This window comes from Ostrinia nubilalis, chromosome 27, assembly GCF_963855985.1.
Source record: "Ostrinia nubilalis chromosome 27, ilOstNubi1.1, whole genome shotgun sequence".
Taxonomy (NCBI): Eukaryota; Metazoa; Arthropoda; class Insecta; order Lepidoptera; family Crambidae; genus Ostrinia; species Ostrinia nubilalis.
Genome location: NC_087114.1, coordinates 2,305,005 through 2,327,443, shown reverse-complemented (window position 1 = coordinate 2,327,443; position 22,439 = coordinate 2,305,005). Strand labels below are relative to the sequence as shown.

Below are 22,439 nucleotides of genomic sequence, written 5' to 3'. Positions count from 1 at the left end.
CATGGAGTGGGCTGAATCATCCATTTGCCTCTAGTAAATTTGAGAAGATTCGTGCAAGGGAGCATTCTAAGTCCGCCTTGCTAGTAGTTACCACCTTATCTAAGTCTGTCGTCATAGCAACAATGTTTTTGGCAGTTGGGAATTCAAATATCCTGTTCGATTCCAAGCTGAAGCTCGCATCCACCTTGAGCCTGATCACTTTCCAACAGGTTCCTTCCTACTGTCCATACTTATTTGTTTGTGTGATGATGATGATGATCATTTCAGCCGCTGAATCAACTGCTGAATATAGGCCTCCCTCAATGACTTCCACATTGCTCGGTTGGTAGCGGCCTGCATCCAGCGCCTTCCTGCTACCTTTCCCAATGGGAATGTCCCAATTCCCAAGACCAAAATATAAACTTACCAATAGCCATCCCGTCAGTGAAGTTATGTAGCCCGTCGCCCATGATGACCATCCAGGCCACAGATGACATGGAGGAAGGCGGCGCGTGCACGTGCCCGTGCGCGTGCGAATGACCGTGGTGCGCGCGCGAATGCTCTCTGGAAGTGACGTCACAAATTGGTTACGTAATTTGACACCACAAACAAATAAAATAATGGTCTTCCTAAAATAGATAAATAAATAAGGCGTCTTCAAATAGAGGCGTGAGGAAGCGCCGCACCGCATGCAATGTGTATATTATAGTATTGCAACTGCGTGTGCGCTTCTAGAAATTTTATGAAAACAGTGGCGCCACTACAGCGCTTCCTCACACCTCCAATTTGAAGGCGCCCTATCTGCCTAAATGACGTCTACTGCTGGACAAAGGCCTCCCCTAAGGATTTCCACAAAGATCGGTCCTGAGCCGCTCGCATCCAGCACCTCCCGCGATTCACCAGATCGTCGGTCCAACCAGGTGGGAACACTGATAATAAACTAACTGACGACTAACTGCTGATAGAACATACATTCTAGCCCTAAAACCTTGAAAAAGTGACTCATTTGATTTTTCCATACGGATTCTATGTGAGAGCATCGATTTGATAGCTCATAAGAAGGATGTCAATTACCTATTGTGTCAAAATTCCTATTAGTTTACTTGCAGGATACCCTTAAATAATAAATTCATATGTGCCAAAATACTGAAACTGAAAGACAACAGATAACCACCATGGTTCAGATAATTGAAAATAAATATCAGATCATGATTATCAAGAATTCTCAAACTAGTATACAGTAGGTTGACAGGTCTGTATAAGCTGACAGAACGAAAAAAAGGCACAAAGTACCAAAAAACATTGAAGAAAATTCGTAAGGCAGTCGTATTGAAGAGCGTAACTTACCTCAATATAACTGTGTAGCTGTCCCCATCCTTCAAATCCTTAGCACCATCCTCTTTATGTTTGATGTTGTTCATTTCCACTACAGCCGGCGTTTCAGCCTTCAGCAGCCAATCTTTCGCAGTCGGCTCCTCCTTCGCCTCAGGGTTCAGGGCATTAGAAGAGACTACACTGACAGAATTATTGTGTTTCGCTTTGGGAGAGGGAGGAATTTGACCATCCCTCATGTGGTGGTCATCATGCGTATCAGTATCAATCTCATCGTAGCAGTAAGGGTATCCAGAATATTTATGCTTGCATGTCTTCGTTGTAGGATCACCCTTTTCGTCTCTTTTTATTATATTCATTATGGAATTCGACGTGGAATTGGTGATCGGAGCCTTAGCACCACCGGAGCATCCACCCACACTTTCGTCTTTCAACACACGGACGCGGGGAGGAAGTTTGTCTTCTTCCAGCTTTTGACGACGTTTCCTCCATTCCACAACGACTGTTAATCCCTTTTCAGTGAAGTAGAAGAAGACTACTCCCATCATAGCAGCTAGCCCCTTCCACATCCCATCATCATGTGAATGACTGACTTGTACAGCCGTTTCATGGTCATGATCATGGCTATGGTCATCCTCAATCGGACTCATTGCATGAGGCATCAAATGCAATAACGCGTCTCCACATAATGTCCCTACAGCTAATGCTACAAGGAATTGCAGTAAGTGATTGTAGTAAGTCTTATGCATGATAGGTATGACCGCAACTCCTAGAAGCCCACAAGCGCTGATGATGGCTATACTTAAACAGGAGTACAACCAAACTGCGAGCATGTTTTTGGAGTACGCATTCTCTTTTTCTTTCAAATCCCTGTCCTCCACTCTTCTGCTGGGAAGATTGGTTTCTTTTACACAACCATGTTGCTCTAAAGATGTGTTCGCTAGTTTTTGATATAACAGTATGGGGCAGATGGCCTGTAGGGTTTCTTGTGAGAGGAAACCTTCTGCTTCGTGGTCATCCACGTCGTGGTTGTGGTCGTGTGGCGGTTTTAACCGCGTGTTTACTGTGGTTATTAGTTCAGCACTGCTGACACACTGGGGGCAGAAAGAAAAGGTGATGTTAGGTCGCATATTGGAAAAAAAATTAGACTGTATATGAAAGTTTTGAGAGTTTTTCGATACAAGTGGTTCGTGTGTAAGAACAGTTCGAACCCGATAATCACTGTGAAAGGTTATAGATCAAAATTGCCCGTTTCCACCATCAATCCTTAATTTTTAAGTGACCCCTATGGCAACACATAACAGGAATTTTGTTTTCAAAGGGGTCACTTAAAATTAGGGATTGATGGTGAAAACGGGCATTATAATCTCTCATTAGCTTGACTCTAAATACTCTAATGTCTGGAATTCTCAAGTTTACTCTTTACAATCAGGATTTTAAATAGAAGAAAGGCTTAGCGTGTTTAGATAACGTTTCATTATAATTAAGTTAGTTTTAAGACTTTCAAAGTCTGATACCAAGGTTATGAATGTAATAATTAAATATATTTTCTATTGTTGTCTGACAAATTGTATGCTCTTTGAGTGGAACATACTGACACTACTGTAACACAACAAATAATTTTTTTGTATTTGTATGAACTTATGAACAATAATAACTATAAATCTTCAACTTACATTTACAATATCCTGCTTAGCGCCAGTCTGGCCGATATATTCTATATTCTCAGTCTTTTCAACTCCACCCGTGACCAACGTGTCCAGATCCAAATTCTTCAGCATTGTATTGAACCCAGTCAGATTCATGGTCATACTTGCAGCATCACCGTACAGCCGGAAAATTTTCTCTACATACGCGTTAGGGTTCACATTTCTTAGTTCCCTTTTGGATCTGTCTCTGTGTTTAGTCTTCTGTAGTCTCTGGTACCTGTCTTCTTTTCTTTTGTCTTCTATAACAGCTATGTGTCTCACTTCTGTTGCAGGGTCGAAAGTTAAAACTCCATCGTTTTGTATGTCTATATGGGATCCGCAGCTGTGCGCCGCGCAGAGAAGGCAGAATAGGCACACCGTGACGAAATGGTGCGACATTTTGGCTTACACTAAATGCTGGCTTATAGTTAGGATGCTTGATGCTGTCAGGATCTGACGGTCATATCTGGTCTGATCTGTGGACAAAGAGAGGGAGCTGTTAGTTGTTGTTTAAATGCATATGAGCAGTCTTCATGAAAGAAGTTAATAAGTTAAAGGAAATTCCGTTTTTTCGAAAGATGACAATATTTAGTTGTTGAATAATTAAAGATTTGACGATTTGTAAGTACAGTAATGGGCGCTTTTCGTGACTCCTGAATTTAAAATTTCACGTTGGCCGCGGGAATCCCCGCTTTCTCTGTCCATTTCGATAGAAGAACTGGGGAGGGGATGAATAGAAACGTATTTTACAAGAACGTAAAAAAACGCTACCCAAAAGTATCCCTTGCGTAAACCTTGGTATTACTTACTAATTAGTCAAACCAAATGACAATTTTTTCGAAATCTCTAGTGACATTTGACCTGATACCAAAAATCTACTATAAAAATCATAAAAGTCAAGAGTTCGACACTCAGTCACCTTCAACCTAGCCGTGTTTTTATCCATAACGGCTGTACCTAATGATTTTTTCTTTTATCACTTTTCATCGTTTAGCCTTGTGCTAGATAAATTGATCGATCAAACGTCAAATTAGTGTGAATTGAATCTAACGGGACTGGCCGCTTCCGCTTGGCACCATTGGTTATTATTAATCATAACAAAAATCTTTATTTTCTCCTTCACATTATTACAGTCTATTAATAATTATGTGCTATAAATTGGCATTGATTGAGTGAGACTGGCATCCGGGACATCAGTCTCAGTCTCAAATGACAGTTTCTCGTTCCCACTCCTGCAACTCCTGTGTAGCCAGGATCTACAGCTTGACCGCCGAAATCCAACCAGTGAAGGTCAAGTTTGTCCCGGGGGAAAGTTAAACTGTCATTGGATCCGCAACGAAATTAATCAGAAGAACCACTAGGTTCCAATTTTAGATTTATCACGTTCATGTATATTGGCAACATTACTGCAGTGATTTTTGCTTTTTTATGAGTATTTTTTGTGAAAATAGATTTCACTCGCGGCGTACTTCTTTCGAATTATATTTGACTTTATGGTATGTCTCCCGGGAGGTTTTTATTCATCGTTTTGTCGGATATGAGGGAGTACCTATCGCAAATGTATTTGATATTGAATATTATGGTGATATTTTTGAGATCTCTAGTGGACTGTCAGATATAGATCGTTTCATCCACAAAGACGCGCCCCACCAATGTTTGGTCTCGGTCGCACGGGGTGCGGGGAGTTTGATCCGAGCAATCCGAGCGTCATTATTGTAGTGTGCGTGTGCACTCATGGATTATTTAGCGTGTACCGATAGCACTCAGACATTAGCGGAAGAATGGTGGGGCGCGTCTTCGTGGATGAAACGATCTGTAGGTAAACTAAAAAGCTATGCAGACCTACTCCATTTTTCTTACTAACAAATCTTCCAATATTGGGATCGTCAATAATAAAAACTTGTAGTATACAAATTAACGTCAATTTACAAGTAACAAGCATGAATTTTTCACAAGAATAAATCGACAGCAGAACTAACTCGCAGATCACAATTTCGGCGAATGATGACACGAATTCTATTAGTTCTAACTATCCAAAAGTTTAATAGAATAAGCAAACATTTAAGAGTTCACAATCTCTTAACAATCTATTGTCGATCTCAAGCAGGTTATGTAAATAGGTACAAATCGCTGGTTCCAAGCGAAATAATCTTCATAAAAGAAAGTCACGCCTCATTGAGCACGGCGATACTAATAGCTGCGACACGGCTGCGTTTACTTTTTAGTTTTAGTCTGATGGAGACTGAACGTCGATGGAATATAATTATTTGAAAAATTGATGACCAACTCAACAGGTGGTCGATGACTGAATGGAAAATTTTACCCTTGATAAATAAATGGAAGGTCAGCTGATTTCCTTTTGTCTGGCCAGACAGTACTTTTGAGATTCTTCCATAATTTCTTTGAGTTGTTCACGTTATTGTTAGTTAATGTATTTAGTATAAAATCTTTGGACATTTTACACTGCGCTTCTAATCCCAAACTAAGCAAATGAAAATTTCGACGGGTTCATCAAGTGTCTAATTAGCTCAGTTGGAGTCAAATACATTTTTAGTCTTTTGACTTTTAAAAGCATTGGGGGAGGCCTATGTTCAGCAGCGGACGTCCTATGGCTGAGTTGATGATGATGATGAAACTTCGCTCTGTCAAGCTCCCATTCTCTAATTAATTTCAAAAATTCTTACAGACGTAACAGAACATGCAGTTATTTCTGTTTTCACTTTGAAGCAGTCGGACCTTGTGCTAAGACTAAAAAGCCTACACGCGCCGTGTTTTAAAAATACACTGCTGAACAAATTTAAACCTTATTGTCTTTAGATTTTATGATTGCTTCAACTACAATCGCTCAAAGTAAATAAGTACCAGTTCAGAATGATTGATAGTTCAAATTTCAATATCTCGAATATAAGTCAATGAAGTACCATCACTTTATTCAGAATGATTGATAGTAAATAATTTCAATATTTCGAATATGACCATATTTTAACGCCCGTATCCACAAACATTATTCTGAGGTCAGGTCTCACAGTGCGCGTGGACGCACAGGGTGACATACGAACCTATTCAACGCTGTGCATCGTTTGTGTATACGGGCGTAAGAAGTTTCAGAACAAATACAAATTTTTGATACTTTCACCGTTTAAAAATTATTTAGAGATTCTATTAAGCAGCAACACTGCCATCAACTGGCACTGCGATGGTATCACACCAGCTGTGTTGCCAAGATTCCCTGCCAGAATCACTTTAATACCTTATTTCCCACACCTACTGCAGTGGTGGAGACATCGCCAAAAAACTTAAGCACGTTAAACGAATACATCGTTTACTTTTATATCGTTAAATCTTCGGATTTGGACAAGGCCTCTCATAACAAATTAATTTCAAATCTTTCATTATTATATTAGAGGTTATTCGTACTTTGTGAGATCTATAAAATCTAATTCATATCTAAATAATACCTTTATCATGTAACGTAGTTGTTGGTTACATAACTATGGTTTTTAGAATAACTTTCGGGAGTGCATCAGGGATCATATTTTGGTCCTCTACTTTTCGTTGCAGTCAAATGATGTCCACTGCTGGACAAAGGTCTCCCCCAAGGATTTCTACAACGACCGGTCCTGCGCTGCCCGCATCCACTTTTAATATTCGAAAAGTACTAAACTTTCGATTTACAAACAATCATCATCGTCATTTCAGCCACAGGACGTCCACTGCTGAACATAGGCCTCCCCCATTAATTCCATATTGACCCGGTAGCGGCCTGAATCCAACGCCTTCCTGCTACCTTTATGAGGTCATCTGTCCACCTTGTTGATGGCACGGCATGTCGCACTTTTTTTCAAACCAATGATAAATTACAACAAAATGTTGTCTAAATATGTTTTTTGTCATTCCAACCCTATGATACGGAAGGCATCTATTTTCGTCCGCCGCAGTGGCAGTGATATCGCGGGACGTGAAGGTCAGACAGTGTGTGGTGCCTTCTAAGGTACCGTGCACTTGAAACGTACCATGATAGGAAGGCAAAGGTTAGACTGAGGCTTGAATTTCACTGACGTCTCATCACACCAACACAATTTCAATTATTTTTGTTGGATCTCAGGAAACACTGTTGTGTACTACTATTGTTGTAAATATTATCTTCGTTAACATAAAAAATAAAATCTTTTAAAACTAGTATTCAACTAAAATAAATAAATAACTTGACAAGTAGGTATAATTATGGAGAACCATTCGAAAGTCTGCTCTTTCTACTTTAAAAGAAAAGCTATAATTTTACTTTTGGCATTGAAAAGAAAAAGTAAAGTGTAATAAAGATTGTTGACGAATTGAAATTTTTCAGTTATCTACTTTTGTAAAAGAATTTCTAGTTTAATATATGTAATTAATTAGTTGTTCGATCGTAAATAATACCAAATACTTACTGACAGAAAAGTCGGCTTGTATGTAATTTATATTTACAACTTTGTCGAGATATGTTAAGTATATAATAATTTTATTTAGAATATTGCTCTTGGCTGTATGTTGATGAATGGTTTGGTCATAGAGCAATAAAATATTGTCTATGTAATAAAAAAAAAAAAAGTTTCTCTATTACTGTGGTCTAGGAACAGTGTTCTTACTTGCAATAAATGTGCATCAGAAAATCTCAATTTCATTGATATATTCCATCAAAACCTACCAATTAACAGGTTATGGGCCCAGGAAATCTCTGGAAATTGAAGATCAGTAGAAAACAATACCTTCGTATTTAGTTAAATAGTGTGAAAACTGCAGAGTCATAACCTCCAAAATGGACACGCGCTCAATGAGTGTGGAAAAATTCGACGGAAATAATTTCCGTCAATGGAAATTCCAGATCAAGTGTGCTCTGAAGGCCAAGGGTATCGATATAACTGAAAGAAAGCCAGAAGGAGACAGTACTACTTGGATGAAAAATGACGGAATGGCCATGTTCATAATAACCTCAAACATGGACTTGAAACAAATAACTTTGATAGAGAACTGTGAAACTGCAAGTGAAATTATGTCAAAACTAGAATCAATTTACGAACAAAAAAGTGAATTGAACAAGATGATTATTCAAGAAAGGTTTTATCAATACAAAATGTCTCCTAGTGACACTATTGCTCAACACATTTCCAAAATTGAAAACTTGGCCAAGCAGTTGAAAGAAAGTGGTGAAATTGTGAGTGATACAGCCATCATGACCAAAATACTTGGTACTTTGCCTGCAAAGTATAGAACTCTTCGACAGGCTTGGTTGTCATTAGATCCTTCAAAGCAAAATATCATCAATTTGACTGCCCGTCTACTTGATGAAGAAGCAAGTTTAACTTGTGAGGAAGAGCAAGAAACTGCCTTGTTAGTTACAAATTCTAAAGGCAAAGGACAATCAAAAACAAATGAACACAATAGTGATGGTCCAAAACAAAACAAAAATAACAAACATCGCTTCGAGTGTTATAATTGTGGAAAGAGAGGTCACTTTGCTAAGGAATGTCGAGCACCAAAAAGGTTTACAAGGAAGCCTGATAATATGCTGGCATTTAATATAGAAAACAAGATTGAGTTAAGTGATCAGAATATTTGGATCTTAGACAGTGGCGCTTCAGCTCATATAACCTACAAAAGAGACATATTTTTGGACTTGAAGGAATGCAATCAAAAGACATTGACTCTCGGAAATGAACATGTGGTTGAAGTATGTGGAATTGGAAGAATAATGATAGAAAGATATGTGAATGGAAAATGGCATTCAGGAATATTGAATGATGTACTTTTTGTTCCAAGTCTAAGAAGAAATTTATTTTCCGAGGGTGTAATAATGCGTCAAGGTTATTCAATTACAAAGAAAGGAAATAGTGCATTCATTTATTTGAACAAAGAAGTGGTAATGAGTGCAGAAATAAAAACAAATAACCTATATGAATTGAATATTAAGCCAGTAATTCCTGCAAAATGCAATTTAGTACAAGACAATATTGACATTAGAAAGTGGCATGAAAGATTGGGTCACATAAATTTGAAAGAAATCAAAAACATGAATGTTAACAATGTGGCTGAAGGTTTGAAAATAAAAGGCAATGCAGAAGAAAACTACACCTGTGAAGCATGTGCTTATGGTAAACAACATCGGCTACCGTTTCGAAAATCTTCAAGAAGTGAAATACAGCCAGGGGATCTGGTGTATAGCGATGTATGCGGCCCAATGAGTCAGACATCAATACAAGGTATGAGATACTTCGTGTTATTCAAAGATGCCAAGACTAGCTACAGATGTGTGTATTTTATGAGAAATAAAAGTGATGTATTAGATTATTTTAAAATCTATAATGCCATGATCAAGAACAAATACATGCACAGTGTCAAAATCTTACACACCGATAACGGAAAGGAATATGTCAATACTGCATTTAAGGAGTACATGGAGAAAGAAGGCATAACACATGAGCTCACAGCACCCTACACTCCAGAACAGAACGGACGTGCAGAGAGGGAGTTTCGAACCATAGTAGAGAGTGCTCGCTCTATGTTATATGCTCGAGATGTCCCATTATACTTATGGGCAGAAGCTGTCAATACAGCAGTATATCTACTCAACAGGACTTCTTCAAGTCAATCTCCCAATAAAACACCTTTTGAGTCATGGACTGGTGTCAAACCTCAATTGGATCATGTGCGGGTGTTTGGAAGCGAAGGATATGTACACATACCAGACCAACTAAGAAAGAAACTAGAGAAGAAGAGTGAGAAAATGATATTAGTAGGATACGACAACAACAATTACAGAATGTTCAATACAAGGAATAAACAAATAAAAATATCAAGAAATGTAATTTTCGACGAAGACAAAGCACCTGAAATGAGAAGAAATATATCAAAAATTTTAGTAGATGAAGAAGATGACAAAACTCAAGAAGACACACAAGTACACGATCCCAATGACACTTCATCGACATTAGAAAACTCAGTTGAAAGTTTGCACAGCTGTCAAGAAGACGATGATCCCAGTTATGAACCATCTCAAGAGATAGAAGACATAGAAGAAAGACAAATAAATCTAAGACCTCGATATAATAGAAATTATGAAGCAAACTTTGTGGAATTTACAGTGCCATCCACATATGAAGAGGCCATGAGGGATTCCCAAAAAGATAAGTGGTCTAAAGCTGTCAATGAAGAACTTGAAGCACATGAAGAAAATAAGACCTGGACTGCTGTCAAAAGAACAAACCAAAGAACCTTATCTGCCAAGTGGGTCTTTGCCATAAAAAGAGATGAAAATGGAGAGGTAACAAGGTATAAAGCTCGTTTATGTGCACGTGGGTTCAGGCAAGTAAAGGGCATTGACTATGAAGAAATATTTTCACCAACTATCAGGTATGATTCCATTAGAATTATTCTATCTCTCGCAGCTAAATACAATTTTGCAATTCAACAGTTCGATGTCAAAACAGCTTTTCTAAATGGCAATCTGGATGAGGACATATATTTAGAAGTCCCAGAGGGAGTGTCAGTGAGTAATGATTATATTTTAAAATTGAATAAAGCTCTCTACGGCCTTAAGCAAGCATCCAGATGTTGGAATAAAAAGTTCACTAATTTTCTAAAAGATTATGGTTTTACACAGTCACAGGCAGACAATTGTATATATGTAGGAGAATTTAATGGCATAAAAATTTACTTATTAATTTTTGTAGATGACTGTCTTGTGGTCTCCTCAAGTGAAGACCTGATAAAACAAATTATAGTCTATTTGAAACAAGCTTTTAAAATTAAAGAATTAAATTTAACTTATTTTGTGGGTATGCAAATAATAAAAGATAATAATCACATTATCATTCATCAAAGAAATTATATAGAACAGATCATAAAAAGATTTAACATGAATGATGCTAATCCTGTAAAAACCCCATCTGATGTAAATGTAACAATCTCTAAAAATCTAGATGAAGAAATTGTAAACTTTCCGTATAGAGAACTAATAGGTTCACTGTTGTTCTTATGTTCTGTGTCACGACCAGACATCAGTTTTATAGTAAACTTGTTAAGCAGATATGTAAACAGTCCTAAAAGACAACATGTAAATGCCGCGAAACGCATTGTAAGATACTTAATTGATACAAAAGATTTATGTATTTCTTATGGAGAGAGCAGCAGTCTTACAGGATATTCTGATTCAGATTTTGCAAGTGACTTAGACACTAGGAAGTCTACTACTGGATACATTTTCTTATTGAATGGAGGACCAATCACTTGGTCTAGTCAAAAACAAAAGACTATTGCCCTCTCTACAACAGAAGCGGAATTTGTAGCCGCTAGTGAGTCTGCTAAGGAAGTTATGTGGTTGAAACAAATGTTATCTGACCTAGGTGAAATGTATGATTGTATTACCCTGCACGTAGATAACCAAAGTGCAATAAAGTTGATAAATAATCCTATCTATCACAAAAGAACTAAGCACATAGATGTCAAATATAACTTTATAAGAGAGAAGGTAGAAGAAGGCATATTAAAGATTAATTATATTTCCAGTTCCAATCAATTAGCAGACATTTTAACAAAATCTTTACCAACTCAAACATTTGTATTTTTAAGAGATCATTTGTTGTCTAAGTATTAATGTAAACAGATTTTCATTTTACACATAGTAACAGTATGTGGAAATTAAAATTATAGAGAGGGTGTTAAGTATATAATAATTTTATTTAGAATATTGCTCTTGGCTGTATGTTGATGAATGGTTTGGTCATAGAGCAATAAAATATTGTCTATGTAATAAAAAAAAAAAAAAGTTTCTCTATTACTGTGGTCTAGGAACAGTGTTCTTACTTGCAATAAATGTGCATCAGAAAATCTCAATTTCATTGATATATTCCATCAAAACCTACCAATTAACAGGTTATGGGCCCAGGAAATCTCTGGAAATTGAAGATCAGTAGAAAACAATACCTTCGTATTTAGTTAAATAGTGTGAAAACTGCAGAGTCATAACCTCCAAAATGGACACGCGCTCAATGAGTGTGGAAAAATTCGACGGAAATAATTTCCGTCAATGGAAATTCCAGATCAAGTGTGCTCTGAAGGCCAAGGGTATCGATATAACTGAAAGAAAGCCAGAAGGAGACAGTACTACTTGGATGAAAAATGACGGAATGGCCATGTTCATAATAACCTCAAACATGGACTTGAAACAAATAACTTTGATAGAGAACTGTGAAACTGCAAGTGAAATTATGTCAAAACTAGAATCAATTTACGAACAAAAAAGTGAATTGAACAAGATGATTATTCAAGAAAGGTTTTATCAATACAAAATGTCTCCTAGTGACACTATTGCTCAACACATTTCCAAAATTGAAAACTTGGCCAAGCAGTTGAAAGAAAGTGGTGAAATTGTGAGTGATACAGCCATCATGACCAAAATACTTGGTACTTTGCCTGCAAAGTATAGAACTCTTCGACAGGCTTGGTTGTCATTAGATCCTTCAAAGCAAAATATCATCAATTTGACTGCCCGTCTACTTGATGAAGAAGCAAGTTTAACTTGTGAGGAAGAGCAAGAAACTGCCTTGTTAGTTACAAATTCTAAAGGCAAAGGACAATCAAAAACAAATGAACACAATAGTGATGGTCCAAAACAAAACAAAAATAACAAACATCGCTTCGAGTGTTATAATTGTGGAAAGAGAGGTCACTTTGCTAAGGAATGTCGAGCACCAAAAAGGTTTACAAGGAAGCCTGATAATATGCTGGCATTTAATATAGAAAACAAGATTGAGTTAAGTGATCAGAATATTTGGATCTTAGACAGTGGCGCTTCAGCTCATATAACCTACAAAAGAGACATATTTTTGGACTTGAAGGAATGCAATCAAAAGACATTGACTCTCGGAAATGAACATGTGGTTGAAGTATGTGGAATTGGAAGAATAATGATAGAAAGATATGTGAATGGAAAATGGCATTCAGGAATATTGAATGATGTACTTTTTGTTCCAAGTCTAAGAAGAAATTTATTTTCCGAGGGTGTAATAATGCGTCAAGGTTATTCAATTACAAAGAAAGGAAATAGTGCATTCATTTATTTGAACAAAGAAGTGGTAATGAGTGCAGAAATAAAAACAAATAACCTATATGAATTGAATATTAAGCCAGTAATTCCTGCAAAATGCAATTTAGTACAAGACAATATTGACATTAGAAAGTGGCATGAAAGATTGGGTCACATAAATTTGAAAGAAATCAAAAACATGAATGTTAACAATGTGGCTGAAGGTTTGAAAATAAAAGGCAATGCAGAAGAAAACTACACCTGTGAAGCATGTGCTTATGGTAAACAACATCGGCTACCGTTTCGAAAATCTTCAAGAAGTGAAATACAGCCAGGGGATCTGGTGTATAGCGATGTATGCGGCCCAATGAGTCAGACATCAATACAAGGTATGAGATACTTCGTGTTATTCAAAGATGCCAAGACTAGCTACAGATGTGTGTATTTTATGAGAAATAAAAGTGATGTATTAGATTATTTTAAAATCTATAATGCCATGATCAAGAACAAATACATGCACAGTGTCAAAATCTTACACACCGATAACGGAAAGGAATATGTCAATACTGCATTTAAGGAGTACATGGAGAAAGAAGGCATAACACATGAGCTCACAGCACCCTACACTCCAGAACAGAACGGACGTGCAGAGAGGGAGTTTCGAACCATAGTAGAGAGTGCTCGCTCTATGTTATATGCTCGAGATGTCCCATTATACTTATGGGCAGAAGCTGTCAATACAGCAGTATATCTACTCAACAGGACTTCTTCAAGTCAATCTCCCAATAAAACACCTTTTGAGTCATGGACTGGTGTCAAACCTCAATTGGATCATGTGCGGGTGTTTGGAAGCGAAGGATATGTACACATACCAGACCAACTAAGAAAGAAACTAGAGAAGAAGAGTGAGAAAATGATATTAGTAGGATACGACAACAACAATTACAGAATGTTCAATACAAGGAATAAACAAATAAAAATATCAAGAAATGTAATTTTCGACGAAGACAAAGCACCTGAAATGAGAAGAAATATATCAAAAATTTTAGTAGATGAAGAAGATGACAAAACTCAAGAAGACACACAAGTACACGATCCCAATGACACTTCATCGACATTAGAAAACTCAGTTGAAAGTTTGCACAGCTGTCAAGAAGACGATGATCCCAGTTATGAACCATCTCAAGAGATAGAAGACATAGAAGAAAGACAAATAAATCTAAGACCTCGATATAATAGAAATTATGAAGCAAACTTTGTGGAATTTACAGTGCCATCCACATATGAAGAGGCCATGAGGGATTCCCAAAAAGATAAGTGGTCTAAAGCTGTCAATGAAGAACTTGAAGCACATGAAGAAAATAAGACCTGGACTGCTGTCAAAAGAACAAACCAAAGAACCTTATCTGCCAAGTGGGTCTTTGCCATAAAAAGAGATGAAAATGGAGAGGTAACAAGGTATAAAGCTCGTTTATGTGCACGTGGGTTCAGGCAAGTAAAGGGCATTGACTATGAAGAAATATTTTCACCAACTATCAGGTATGATTCCATTAGAATTATTCTATCTCTCGCAGCTAAATACAATTTTGCAATTCAACAGTTCGATGTCAAAACAGCTTTTCTAAATGGCAATCTGGATGAGGACATATATTTAGAAGTCCCAGAGGGAGTGTCAGTGAGTAATGATTATATTTTAAAATTGAATAAAGCTCTCTACGGCCTTAAGCAAGCATCCAGATGTTGGAATAAAAAGTTCACTAATTTTCTAAAAGATTATGGTTTTACACAGTCACAGGCAGACAATTGTATATATGTAGGAGAATTTAATGGCATAAAAATTTACTTATTAATTTTTGTAGATGACTGTCTTGTGGTCTCCTCAAGTGAAGACCTGATAAAACAAATTATAGTCTATTTGAAACAAGCTTTTAAAATTAAAGAATTAAATTTAACTTATTTTGTGGGTATGCAAATAATAAAAGATAATAATCACATTATCATTCATCAAAGAAATTATATAGAACAGATCATAAAAAGATTTAACATGAATGATGCTAATCCTGTAAAAACCCCATCTGATGTAAATGTAACAATCTCTAAAAATCTAGATGAAGAAATTGTAAACTTTCCGTATAGAGAACTAATAGGTTCACTGTTGTTCTTATGTTCTGTGTCACGACCAGACATCAGTTTTATAGTAAACTTGTTAAGCAGATATGTAAACAGTCCTAAAAGACAACATGTAAATGCCGCGAAACGCATTGTAAGATACTTAATTGATACAAAAGATTTATGTATTTCTTATGGAGAGAGCAGCAGTCTTACAGGATATTCTGATTCAGATTTTGCAAGTGACTTAGACACTAGGAAGTCTACTACTGGATACATTTTCTTATTGAATGGAGGACCAATCACTTGGTCTAGTCAAAAACAAAAGACTATTGCCCTCTCTACAACAGAAGCGGAATTTGTAGCCGCTAGTGAGTCTGCTAAGGAAGTTATGTGGTTGAAACAAATGTTATCTGACCTAGGTGAAATGTATGATTGTATTACCCTGCACGTAGATAACCAAAGTGCAATAAAGTTGATAAATAATCCTATCTATCACAAAAGAACTAAGCACATAGATGTCAAATATAACTTTATAAGAGAGAAGGTAGAAGAAGGCATATTAAAGATTAATTATATTTCCAGTTCCAATCAATTAGCAGACATTTTAACAAAATCTTTACCAACTCAAACATTTGTATTTTTAAGAGATCATTTGTTGTCTAAGTATTAATGTAAACAGATTTTCATTTTACACATAGTAACAGTATGTGGAAATTAAAATTATAGAGAGGGTGTTAAGTATATAATAATTTTATTTAGAATATTGCTCTTGGCTGTATGTTGATGAATGGTTTGGTCATAGAGCAATAAAATATTGTCTATGTAATAAAAAAAAAAAAAAGTTTCTCTATTACTGTGGTCTAGGAACAGTGTTCTTACTTGCAATAAATGTGCATCAGAAAATCTCAATTTCATTGATATATTCCATCAAAACCTACCAATTAACAGGTTATGGGCCCAGGAAATCTCTGGAAATTGAAGATCAGTAGAAAACAATACCTTCGTATTTAGTTAAATAGTGTGAAAACTGCAGAGTCATAACCTCCAAAATGGACACGCGCTCAATGAGTGTGGAAAAATTCGACGGAAATAATTTCCGTCAATGGAAATTCCAGATCAAGTGTGCTCTGAAGGCCAAGGGTATCGATATAACTGAAAGAAAGCCAGAAGGAGACAGTACTACTTGGATGAAAAATGACGGAATGGCCATGTTCATAATAACCTCAAACATGGACTTGAAACAAATAACTTTGATAGAGAACTGTGAAACTGCAAGTGAAATTATGTCAAAACTAGAATCAATTTACGAACAAAAAAGTGAATTGAACAAGATGATTATTCAAGAAAGGTTTTATCAATACAAAATGTCTCCTAGTGACACTATTGCTCAACACATTTCCAAAATTGAAAACTTGGCCAAGCAGTTGAAAGAAAGTGGTGAAATTGTGAGTGATACAGCCATCATGACCAAAATACTTGGTACTTTGCCTGCAAAGTATAGAACTCTTCGACAGGCTTGGTTGTCATTAGATCCTTCAAAGCAAAATATCATCAATTTGACTGCCCGTCTACTTGATGAAGAAGCAAGTTTAACTTGTGAGGAAGAGCAAGAAACTGCCTTGTTAGTTACAAATTCTAAAGGCAAAGGACAATCAAAAACAAATGAACACAATAGTGATGGTCCAAAACAAAACAAAAATAACAAACATCGCTTCGAGTGTTATAATTGTGGAAAGAGAGGTCACTTTGCTAAGGAATGTCGAGCACCAAAAAGGTTTACAAGGAAGCCTGATAATATGCTGGCATTTAATATAGAAAACAAGATTGAGTTAAGTGATCAGAATATTTGGATCTTAGACAGTGGCGCTTCAGCTCATATAACCTACAAAAGAGACATATTTTTGGACTTGAAGGAATGCAATCAAAAGACATTGACTCTCGGAAATGAACATGTGGTTGAAGTATGTGGAATTGGAAGAATAATGATAGAAAGATATGTGAATGGAAAATGGCATTCAGGAATATTGAATGATGTACTTTTTGTTCCAAGTCTAAGAAGAAATTTATTTTCCGAGGGTGTAATAATGCGTCAAGGTTATTCAATTACAAAGAAAGGAAATAGTGCATTCATTTATTTGAACAAAGAAGTGGTAATGAGTGCAGAAATAAAAACAAATAACCTATATGAATTGAATATTAAGCCAGTAATTCCTGCAAAATGCAATTTAGTACAAGACAATATTGACATTAGAAAGTGGCATGAAAGATTGGGTCACATAAATTTGAAAGAAATCAAAAACATGAATGTTAACAATGTGGCTGAAGGTTTGAAAATAAAAGGCAATGCAGAAGAAAACTACACCTGTGAAGCATGTGCTTATGGTAAACAACATCGGCTACCGTTTCGAAAATCTTCAAGAAGTGAAATACAGCCAGGGGATCTGGTGTATAGCGATGTATGCGGCCCAATGAGTCAGACATCAATACAAGGTATGAGATACTTCGTGTTATTCAAAGATGCCAAGACTAGCTACAGATGTGTGTATTTTATGAGAAATAAAAGTGATGTATTAGATTATTTTAAAATCTATAATGCCATGATCAAGAACAAATACATGCACAGTGTCAAAATCTTACACACCGATAACGGAAAGGAATATGTCAATACTGCATTTAAGGAGTACATGGAGAAAGAAGGCATAACACATGAGCTCACAGCACCCTACACTCCAGAACAGAACGGACGTGCAGAGAGGGAGTTTCGAACCATAGTAGAGAGTGCTCGCTCTATGTTATATGCTCGAGATGTCCCATTATACTTATGGGCAGAAGCTGTCAATACAGCAGTATATCTACTCAACAGGACTTCTTCAAGTCAATCTCCCAATAAAACACCTTTTGAGTCATGGACTGGTGTCAAACCTCAATTGGATCATGTGCGGGTGTTTGGAAGCGAAGGATATGTACACATACCAGACCAACTAAGAAAGAAACTAGAGAAGAAGAGTGAGAAAATGATATTAGTAGGATACGACAACAACAATTACAGAATGTTCAATACAAGGAATAAACAAATAAAAATATCAAGAAATGTAATTTTCGACGAAGACAAAGCACCTGAAATGAGAAGAAATATATCAAAAATTTTAGTAGATGAAGAAGATGACAAAACTCAAGAAGACACACAAGTACACGATCCCAATGACACTTCATCGACATTAGAAAACTCAGTTGAAAGTTTGCACAGCTGTCAAGAAGACGATGATCCCAGTTATGAACCATCTCAAGAGATAGAAGACATAGAAGAAAGACAAATAAATCTAAGACCTCGATATAATAGAAATTATGAAGCAAACTTTGTGGAATTTACAGTGCCATCCACATATGAAGAGGCCATGAGGGATTCCCAAAAAGATAAGTGGTCTAAAGCTGTCAATGAAGAACTTGAAGCACATGAAGAAAATAAGACCTGGACTGCTGTCAAAAGAACAAACCAAAGAACCTTATCTGCCAAGTGGGTCTTTGCCATAAAAAGAGATGAAAATGGAGAGGTAACAAGGTATAAAGCTCGTTTATGTGCACGTGGGTTCAGGCAAGTAAAGGGCATTGACTATGAAGAAATATTTTCACCAACTATCAGGTATGATTCCATTAGAATTATTCTATCTCTCGCAGCTAAATACAATTTTGCAATTCAACAGTTCGATGTCAAAACAGCTTTTCTAAATGGCAATCTGGATGAGGACATATATTTAGAAGTCCCAGAGGGAGTGTCAGTGAGTAATGATTATATTTTAAAATTGAATAAAGCTCTCTACGGCCTTAAGCAAGCATCCAGATGTTGGAATAAAAAGTTCACTAATTTTCTAAAAGATTATGGTTTTACACAGTCACAGGCAGACAATTGTATATATGTAGGAGAATTTAATGGCATAAAAATTTACTTATTAATTTTTGTAGATGACTGTCTTGTGGTCTCCTCAAGTGAAGACCTGATAAAACAAATTATAGTCTATTTGAAACAAGCTTTTAAAATTAAAGAATTAAATTTAACTTATTTTGTGGGTATGCAAATAATAAAAGATAATAATCACATTATCATTCATCAAAGAAATTATATAGAACAGATCATAAAAAGATTTAACATGAATGATGCTAATCCTGTAAAAACCCCATCTGATGTAAATGTAACAATCTCTAAAAATCTAGATGAAGAAATTGTAAACTTTCCGTATAGAGAACTAATAGGTTCACTGTTGTTCTTATGTTCTGTGTCACGACCAGACATCAGTTTTATAGTAAACTTGTTAAGCAGATATGTAAACAGTCCTAAAAGACAACATGTAAATGCCGCGAAACGCATTGTAAGATACTTAATTGATACAAAAGATTTATGTATTTCTTATGGAGAGAGCAGCAGTCTTACAGGATATTCTGATTCAGATTTTGCAAGTGACTTAGACACTAGGAAGTCTACTACTGGATACATTTTCTTATTGAATGGAGGACCAATCACTTGGTCTAGTCAAAAACAAAAGACTATTGCCCTCTCTACAACAGAAGCGGAATTTGTAGCCGCTAGTGAGTCTGCTAAGGAAGTTATGTGGTTGAAACAAATGTTATCTGACCTAGGTGAAATGTATGATTGTATTACCCTGCACGTAGATAACCAAAGTGCAATAAAGTTGATAAATAATCCTATCTATCACAAAAGAACTAAGCACATAGATGTCAAATATAACTTTATAAGAGAGAAGGTAGAAGAAGGCATATTAAAGATTAATTATATTTCCAGTTCCAATCAATTAGCAGACATTTTAACAAAATCTTTACCAACTCAAACATTTGTATTTTTAAGAGATCATTTGTTGTCTAAGTATTAATGTAAACAGATTTTCATTTTACACATAGTAACAGTATGTGGAAATTAAAATTATAGAGAGGGTGTTAAGTATATAATAATTTTATTTAGAATATTGCTCTTGGCTGTATGTTGATGAATGGTTTGGTCATAGAGCAATAAAATATTGTCTATGTAATAAAAAAAAAAAAAGTTTCTCTATTACTGTGGTCTAGGAACAGTGTTCTTACTTGCAATAAATGTGCATCAGAAAATCTCAATTTCATTGATATATTCCATCAAAACCTACCAATTAACAAGATAGCTGCGCACCTGGCAGCCGTGACGTCACGTCCACGCTCTGACGGTCTATTCCACTTTGATCACCTGGCTTTGATGACCCAGGTGATCAAAGTCCACTTCCAGCGACAATTTAGTGTCCTTAGATCACCCACGTATACTATGCCCTGGGTGATCAAAGTGAACTCCAGTTAAATTATAATTTTAGTGTCCTTTGATCACCTACATACAAATCACACCTCTGAATAGTCACATGTCCAATTGTTATACTTACATATTTTGTTTTATAACATTTTTGATATTTTCTAAAAACCGCAACAAACAAATTGGACATGTATGTGACTATTCAGAGTTATAATTTATTTATAGGTGATCAAAGGACACTAAAATAGTAATTTAACTGGAGTCCACTTTGATCACCCAGAGCATAGTATCCGTGGGTGATCAAAGGACACTAAATTGTCGCTGAAAGTGGACTTTGATCACCTGGGTCATCAAAGCCAGGTGATCAAAGTGGAATAGACCGCTCTGACGAGGGAGAGTCGCATTCCAGCGAGGTGCGCAGTTAACTCGATAGGATTGAATTATTATTTTTTAAATAAATAAGTTTGCTCAGTATATTCAGTCATAGGCCCTTTCTAGGGCACTTATACACGTCTCAAATATAGCTTGCCCTACCACCACTTCGGGACAACATATGGGCTGGTGCTGAGAAGAAGTGGCGGAAGAAACTCAGTCATCTTTCTCAGCCTCTTTTTGTGTGTCTATTACGTTAGTATATTAGATATACCGGTAAATTCACAAACCAAATTCGAAGCATCACTCACATTTCAACTGACATCAGTATTGTTATACGTATAACCAATTGACACAAAAGCTGAACACACAAAATTCGAACGAGTGTAAAATTGATCCGACACGTGCCATCACGACTGCTAGACTGACACTCTTGCGCATGCAAATCGTTGTCACTTTCGTTGATGCCGTACTTTTAGTTTGGAATACGTGCTTTGGCATATCAAAATATTTTTTGTCACTCTCGATTGAAAATCTATGAGTTTTTTCAATTTAACTACTTAATAGTATAGTTATTTGTCCATTACGGAGAAGCTCTTGGCTTCATTCTAACTTGATGATGATTAGGCTGAAGGTGGAAGCTTCACCCGGAATTTTCAACCACAGAGAAACTGGCCATATTGCATCTATTTGGCGAATTTACACTTTTTGGTTTTTTAAAATACTGGAGTACTTTCACAAAGAAGTAAAAATTGCTGGGAATTATATACTTCTTTTTGATTACTCTCGCACCCCGCGCTTCCCTCGACCAAAAATTGGTTGGGCGCGTCTTCGTGGGTGGCACGATCTATAACAGGCAATTTGCAAAAACAAACGTAGTTTAATGTACTGTAGGTAGATAATTTTTAATGAAACTAACGTCGTTACTCGTTGTATAACGAACTCGCCAAGGCCGAGTGACGCACACTTGCGACGCCTTGAACTAGACTGGAGTCGCGGTGAAGCCAAAATTCAGTCGCATTTAATATGCGTCCGGTGGACAGACGACTTTGACTTTGAACGCGTTATATGAACTGACGACATTGTCACTGTAAGTTGAAATTAGAATTTTGCAAGATCATTCTGCAAGTTGGGGATAGTGGGTATAAAATCTGGGATGTTACATTTAAATGGGAATATTGGGAAACGGGACAAAGTTGACCTTCACTGGTTGGGTCTTTATTGGCGGTCCTGGCTATACTGGAGTCGCAGCGGTGGGAACGAATGTGGGAATAGTCCCGTTAGCATACTCGAATTAATTCTGCTCAGTATTGGGAAAACATCACTGGAGGACAAACTTGAAGGAGGTGAAATAGGGGATGATGTGGATCACCTCTAAAGTGTTAGTTTTTGGATTTTCTTCATCGCGAGACCTACGGAAAAAGGCTGTTGAAGTCAAATCTGAAGATATTTCATCATCATCAGGTCATTTAATCTCCACTGCAGGAGCACGAACCTTTCCAAAGGCAAATGGAATATTGGATTTGAAGTCACTGGAAGACAAACTTGAAGGTGGTGAAGAAATAGGGGATGGTACGGATCACCTCTTAAGATGTTTAGAAACTTCTCAATC

The 22,439-nt window shown here is 36.5% G+C and overlaps 1 protein-coding gene across 4 annotated transcripts in view; it reads right to left on the bottom strand.

The window, feature by feature from the left end:
• The window catches only part of LOC135084894 (zinc transporter foi), a 75,022-nt gene that overhangs the window by 7,433 nt on the left and 45,150 nt on the right, over window positions 1–22,439 (bottom strand). For all 4 annotated transcript variants that reach the window (XM_063979636.1, XM_063979638.1, XM_063979639.1 and 1 more), the window contains exons 2-4: window positions 2,988–3,475; window positions 1,327–2,405; window positions 407–543 (exon numbers count right to left, since the gene is read on the bottom strand). In XM_063979636.1, the coding sequence (XP_063835706.1) occupies window positions 407–543; window positions 1,327–2,405; window positions 2,988–3,398 (1,627 nt within the window). In that variant the 5' untranslated portion in view covers window positions 3,399–3,475. The remainder of the gene's footprint in view (window positions 1–406; window positions 544–1,326; window positions 2,406–2,987; window positions 3,476–22,439) is intronic.